The sequence below is a fragment of the Arachis ipaensis genome, chromosome B05 (assembly GCF_000816755.2).
Source record: "Arachis ipaensis cultivar K30076 chromosome B05, Araip1.1, whole genome shotgun sequence".
NCBI classification, from domain to species: domain Eukaryota; kingdom Viridiplantae; phylum Streptophyta; class Magnoliopsida; order Fabales; family Fabaceae; genus Arachis; species Arachis ipaensis.
The window spans coordinates 139,049,687-139,056,702 of NC_029789.2; the positions used below are offsets into that span (position 1 = coordinate 139,049,687).

At 43.1% G+C, this 7,016-nt stretch overlaps 1 protein-coding gene across 1 annotated transcript; it reads right to left on the reverse strand.

Annotated features, from left to right (window-relative positions):
• On the reverse strand, positions 631-6,664 carry LOC107641299. The gene is made up of 4 exons (XM_016344796.1): positions 6,187-6,664; positions 5,849-6,004; positions 1,704-1,964; positions 631-1,178 (listed from the first exon to the last, which is right to left on the reverse strand). Exons 1-4 carry the CDS (start codon positions 6,662-6,664, stop codon positions 631-633), a joined length of 1,443 nt encoding a protein of 480 aa, XP_016200282.1.

Below are 7,016 nucleotides of genomic sequence, written 5' to 3' on the forward strand. Positions count from 1 at the left end.
GGTATTTCCAAGTTATCATGATCTGCTTTTATAACCTCTTTACACCGACTTGTACCTCGTCATTTTATCCTGCCGACCACGTAGGTCGGGCATGGAATTTTTACGTTTTGTCAAGTTTAAGTCGGCACGTTTCGTAGAAAAATGATAATAACTAACGGAATTTTACAAAGAGACGTAGAGAAAGATCTTTATTTATTGGTGAAGGTACTTTTTGCTACTAAGGGGTTAAAAATGACTGTCCCTTAGCCTCCACTTTGATGCCTCGTTAAAACCCCCCTTCAGAAAAACCCTTCTTTTTGGGAAAAAACCACGAAGTCGGGAAAAAGAGTACATCAGGGAGTGGAGTTCGCTTTTAACTATAGTACCTTTTCATATTACAAGCATGCCAGGACCTAGGTAATCCGTGCCGTTCAAGTCGGTCACCTTGTAGTAGCCTTTTCCTAGGACCTCACTAATTTTGTATGGCCCTTTCCAGTTAGCAGTAAGCTTTTCATCTCCAGACTTGTTGATGCCAATATCGTTTCTTATCAAAACCAAGTCGTCTGCTATGAAACTTCTTCGAATGACTTTCTTATTGTATCTGTTTGTCATCCTTTACTTCAGCGCTGCTTCTCTTATCTGGTCTTGTTCTCAGACTTCGGGAAGTAACTTGAGTTCTTCTTTGTGCCCCTGTACGTTATCGACCTCGTCGTAGAAGTTCACCCTTGGACTTTGCTCGTTGATTTCAACTGGTATTATGGCTTCTGTGCCATAAGCAAGTCGGAAGGGTGTTTCTCCTGTGGTAGACTGAGATGTAATCCGATATGCCCATAATACTTGAGGGAGTTCCTCAGTCCATGCTCCCTTTGCCTCTTCTAACCTTTTCATTAAACCTGCCAGTATAACTTTATTTGCTGCCTCGGTTTGTCCATTTGCTTGTGGGTGCTCTACCGAAGTGAACTGATGCTTGATCTGCATGCTAGCTACCAGGTTTTTGAAGGAAGAATCGGTGAACTGAGTGCCATTATCAGTGGTGATGGAATGGGGTACCCTATACCTTGTGATAATGTTCTTGTAGAGGAACTTCCGACTTCTCTGGGCTATGATGATAGCTAACGGTTCTGCTTCTATCCACTTCGTGAAGTAGTCTACTCCCACTATTAGATAATTTACTTGCCCAGACGCTTGGGGAAAGGGTCCTAATAGATCCAATCCCCATTTTACAAAAGGCCATGGAGAAGTTATGCTAATGAGCTCCTCGGGGGGAGTGACGTGGAAGTTTGCATGCATTTGGCATGGCTGATACTTCTTCACGAACTCGGTGATATCTTTTTGCAAGGTTGGCCAGTAGAACCCAACTCGGATTACTTTTTTAGCCAACGACCTTGCTCTGAGATGATTTCCACAGATACCACTGTGGACTTCCTCAAGTACCTCGGTTTTTTTTTAGGTCGGGACACACTTCAATAATGGTGTCGATATTCCCCTTTTATAGAGAACATTTTCCACCAAGGTATAGTTTTGTGCTTCCCTTCGGATTTTCATGGCCTATTTTTCCTCGTTGGGTAGGATGTCGAACATCATGTATTCGATTAGTGGGTTTATCCATCCGAGGTATAATCCGGATACTTCGAGGATGTCTTGTCTGGCCTCTGTTTTTGTGACAGAGGGTTCTTGGAGAGTTTCTTGGATCAGGCTTCTATTATTCCCTCCCGGCATGGTACTTGCTAGTTTGGAGAGGGCGTCTGCTCTGCTGTTAAGATCCCGGGTTATGTGTTTGACCTCAGTTTTGGCAAATCGCCCTAGATACTCCAAAGTTTTGTCAAAGTACCTTTTCATTTTAGGGTCTTTCGCCTGGTACTCTCCATTGATTTGTGAAGTCACCACCTGAGAGTTGCTGAACACAACTACTTTGGTTGCACCGACCTCTTCTGCCAGTTTTAACCCTGCAATCAAGGCTTCATATTCTGCTTGATTGTTGGAGGCTGAGAATTCAAATTTGAGAGAGACTTTTACTTAAGTTCCCTCTTGGTTGACTAAGATTATGCCTGCACCACTTCCAACTTTGTTGGAGGATCCATCTACGTATAGCTCCCATGTAGTGGAAGCTTCCTCTTGATCTCCTGCATATTCTGCCACGAAGTCGGTGAGGCATTGGTCTTTGATTGCCGTCCAAATTTTGTACTTAAGGTCGAACTTGGATAGCTCATGGCCCATTGAACCATTCTACCCGCAATATCCGTCTTTTGGAGGATTTGCTTCATGGGTTGGTTCGTTCGAACTCTTATTGTGTGAGCTTGAAAATAAGGCCGTAGCCTTCGAGAGGCTACTATTAAGGCATACGCAAACTTCTCCAATTTTTGATACCTTAATTCAGGGCCTTGTAGAACTTTGCTGGTGAAGTATACAGGATGCTGCTCAACCTCGTCTTCCCGTATTAGAGCTGATGCTACAGCTTTGTCAGCTACGAACAAATACAGGACGAGTTCTTTCCCAACTTTAAGTCGGGTCAGAATAGGAGGCTGGCTTAAAAACCTTTTGAACTCCTGGAATGCTTCTTCGCACTCAAGACTCCATTCGAACTGGCATCCTTTTCTTAGTAAAGAAAAGAGTGGTAGGGATATTAACGCCAATCCTGCCAAGAACCTGGAGAAGGCTGCAAGTCGGCCATAATCATGTTCTATCCAAGAAAAGCACAACTACTAGTGCTTGTGACTTTGATTCTTTAATCGAGACAACAAATTTTGCAACTATAAGCAAAACAAGAGTAGCGAGAATCAAGAACCAAATTGCATGTCAGCATTAGCTCTTAAAAGATTCAGCCACTGGCTTATTCAGAACGGACATCATCATTGGCGCTAGTAGTTTGAAGAGGATTTGCTTCATGGGTTGGTTCGTTCGAACTCTTATTGTGTGAGCTTGAAAATAAGGCCGTAGCCTTCGAGAGGCTACTATTAAGGCATACGCAAACTTCTCCAATTTTTGATACCTTAATTCAGGGCCTTGTATAACTTTGCTGGTGAAGTATACAGGATGCTGCTCGACCTCGTCTTCCCGTATTAGAGCTGATGCTACAGCTTTGTCAGCTACGGACAAATACAGGACGAGTTCTTTCCCAACTTTAAGTCGGGTCAGAATAGGAGGCTGGCTTAAAAACCTTTTGAACTCCTGGAATGCTTCTTCGCACTCAAGAGTCCATTCGAACTGTCATCCTTTTCTTAGTAAAGAAAAGAGTGGTAGGGATCTTAACGCCAATCCTGCCAAGAACCTGGAGAAGGCTGTAAGTCGGCCATAATCATGTTCTATCCAAGAAAAGCACAACTACTAGTGCTTGTGACTTTGATTCTTTAATCGAGACAACAAATTTTGCAACTATAAGCAAAACAAGAGTAGCGAGAATCAAGAACCAAATTGCATGTCAGCATTAGCTCTTAAAAGATTCAGCCACTGGCTTATTCAGAACGGACATCATCATTGGCGCTAGTAGTTTGAAGACAGTTTACAAGAGCCAATTTGAACCACTTCCAACTTTGTTGGAGGATCCATCTACGTATAGCTCCCATGTAGTGAAAGTTTTCTCTTGATCTCCTGCATATTCTGCCACGAAGTCGGTGAGGCATTGGTCTTTCATTGCCGTCCAAGTTTTGTACTTAAGGTCGAACTTGGATAGCTCTATGGCCCATTGAACCATTCAACCCGCAATATCCGTCTTTTGGAGGATTTGCTTCATGGGTTGGTTCGTTCGAACTCTTATTGTGTGAGCTTGAAAATAAGGCCGTAGCGTTCGAGAGGCTACTATTAAGGCATACGCAAACTTCTCCAATTTTTGATACCTTAATTCAGGGAGTTGTAGAACTTTGCTGGTGAAGTATACAGGATGCTGCTCGACCTCGTCTTCCCGTATTAGAGCTGATGCTACAGCTATGTCAGCTACGGACAAATACAGGATGAGTTCTTTCCCAACTTTAAGTCGGGTCAGAATAGGAGGCTGGTTTAAAAACCTTTTGAACTCCTGGAATGCTTCTTCGCACTCAGGAGTCCATTCAAACTGGCATCCTTTTTTTAGTAAAGAAAAGAATGGTATGGACCTTAACGCCAATCCTGCCAAGAACCTGGAGAGGGCTGCAAGTCGGCCATAATCATGTTCTATCCAAGAAAAGCACAACTACTAATGCTTGTGACTTTGATTCTTTAATCGAGACAACAAATTTTGCAACTATATGCAAAACAAGAGTAGCGAGAATCAAGAACCAAATTGCATGTCAGCATTAGCTCTTAAAAGATTCAGCCACTGGCTTATTCAAATCGGACATCATCATTGGCGCTAGTAGTTTGAAGACAGTTTACAAGAGCCAATTTGAACCACTTCCAACTTTGTTGGAGGATCCATCTACGTATAGCTCCCATGTAGCGAAAGCTTCCTCTTGATCTCCTGCATATTCTGCCACGAAGTCTGTGAGGCATTGGTCTTTGATTGCCGTCCAAGTTTTGTACTTAAGGTCGAACTTGGATAGCTCTATGGCCCATTAAACCATTCTACCCGCAATATCCGTCTTTTGGAGGATTTGCTTCATGGGTTGGTTCGTTCGAACTCTTATTGTGTGAGTTTGAAAATAAGGCCGTAGCCTTCGAGAGGCTACTATTAAGGCATACGCAAACTTCTCTAATTTTTGATACCTTAATTCAGGGCCTTGTAGAACTTTGCTGGTGAAGTATACAGGATGCTGCTCGACCTCGTCTTCCCGTATTAGAGCTGATGCTACAGCTTTGTCAGCAACGGACAAATACAGGACGAGTTCTTTCCCAACTTTAAGTCGGGTCAGAATAGGAGGCTGGCTTAAAAACCTTTTGAACTCCTGGAATGCTTATTCGCACTCAAGAGTCCATTCGAACTGGCATCCTTTTCTTAGTAAAGAAAAGAGTGGTAGGGATCTTAACGCCAATCCTGCCAAGAACCTGGAGGCTGCAAGTCGGCCTTAATCATGTTCTATCCAAGAAAAGCACAACTACTAGTGCTTGTGACTTTGATTCTTTAATCGAGACAACAAATTTTGCAACTATAAGCAAAACAAGAGTAGCGAGAATCAAGAACCAAATTGCATGTCAGCATTAGCTCTTAAAAGATTCAGCCACTGGCTTATTCAGAACGGACATCATCATTGGCGCTAGTAGTTTGAAGACAGTTTACAAGAGCCAATTTGAACCACTTCCAACTTTGTTGGAGGATCCATCTACGTATAGCTCCCATGTAGTGAAAGTTTTCTCTTGATCTCCTGCATATTCTGCCACGAAGTCGGTGAGGCATTGGTCTTTGATTGCCGTCCAAGTTTTGTACTTAAGGTCGAAATTGGATAGCTCTATGGCCCATTGAACCATTCTACCCGCAATATCCGTCTTTTGGAGGATTTGCTTCATGGGTTGGTTCGTTCGAACTCTTATTGTGTGAGCTTGAAAATAAGGCCGTAGCCTTCGAGAGGCTACTATTAAGGCATACGCAAACTTCTCCAATTTTTGATACCTTAATTCAGGGCCTTGTAGAACTTTGTTGGTGAAGTATACAGGATGCTGCTCGACCTCGTCTTCCCGTATTAGAGCTGATGCTACAGCTTTGTCAGCTACGGACAAATACAGGACGAGTTCTTTCCCAACTTTAAGTCGGGTCAGAATAGGAGGCTGGCTTAAAAACCTTTTGAACTCCTGGAATGCTTCTCCACACTCAAGAGTCCATTCGAACTGGCATCCTTTTCTTAGTAAAGAAAAGAGTGGTAGGGATCTTAACGCCAATCCTGCCAAGAACTTGGAGAAGTTTGAAGACAGTTTACAAGAGCCAATTTGAACCACTTCCAACTTTGTTGGAGGATCCATCTACGTATAGCTCTTCGAGAGGCTACTATTAAGGCATACGCAAACTTCTCCAATTTTTGATACCTTAATTCAGGGCCTTGTAGAACTTTGTTGGTGAAGTATACAGGATGCTGCTCGACCTCGTCTTCCCGTATTAGAGCTGATGCTACAGCTTTGTCAGCTACGGACAAATACAGGACGAGTTCTTTCCCAACTTTAAGTCGGGTCAGAATAGGAGGCTGGCTTAAAAACCTTTTGAACTCCTGGAATGCTTCTCCACACTCAAGAGTCCATTCGAACTGGCATCCTTTTCTTAGTAAAGAAAAGAGTGGTAGGGATCTTAACGCCAATCCTGCCAAGAACTTGGAGAAGTTTGAAGACAGTTTACAAGAGCCAATTTGAACCACTTCCAACTTTGTTGGAGGATCCATCTACGTATAGCTCTTCGAGAGGCTACTATTAAGGCATACGCAAACTTCTCCAATTTTTGATACCTTAATTCAGGGCCTTGTAGAACTTTGTTGGTGAAGTATACAGGATGCTGCTCGACCTCGTCTTCCCGTATTAGAGCTGATGCTACAGCTTTGTCAGCTACGGACAAATACAGGACGAGTTCTTTCCCAACTTTAAGTCGGGTCAGAATAGGAGGCTGGCTTAAAAACCTTTTGAACTCCTGGAATGCTTCTCCACACTCAAGAGTCCATTCGAACTGGCATCCTTTTCTTAGTAAAGAAAAGAGTGGTAGGGATCTTAACGCCAATCCTGCCAAGAACTTGGAGAAGTTTGAAGACAGTTTACAAGAGCCAATTTGAACCACTTCCAACTTTGTTGGAGGATCCATCTACGTATAGCTCTTCGAGAGGCTACTATTAAGGCATACGCAAACTTCTCCAATTTTTGATACCTTAATTCAGGGCCTTGTAGAACTTTGTTGGTGAAGTATACAGGATGCTGCTCGACCTCGTCTTCCCGTATTAGAGCTGATGCTACAGCTTTGTCAGCTACGGACAAATACAGGACGAGTTCTTTCCCAACTTTAAGTCGGGTCAGAATAGGAGGCTGGCTTAAAAACCTTTTGAACTCCTGGAATGCTTCTCCACACTCAAGAGTCCATTCGAACTGGCATCCTTTTCTTAGTAAAGAAAAGAGTGGTAGGGATAGCGAGAATCAAGAACCAAATTGCATGTCAGCAT

What these genes read in the sequence shown, in the direction of transcription:
- LOC107641299 (XM_016344796.1), bottom strand. Translation starts at nt 6,664, where the DNA reads ATGGATCCTCCAACAAAGTTGGAAGTGGTTCAAATTGGCTCTTGTAAA. An exon ending in AGCCTCTCGAAGAGCTATAC is followed by an intron (nt 1,965 to 5,848) that starts GTAGATGGATCC and finishes TTGAATTCTCAG; the next exon opens with CCTCCAACAATCAAGCAGAA. An exon ending in CGCCCTCTCCAAACTAGCAA is followed by an intron (nt 1,179 to 1,703) that starts GTACCATGCCGG and finishes TGGATCTATTAG; the next exon opens with GACCCTTTCCCCAAGCGTCT.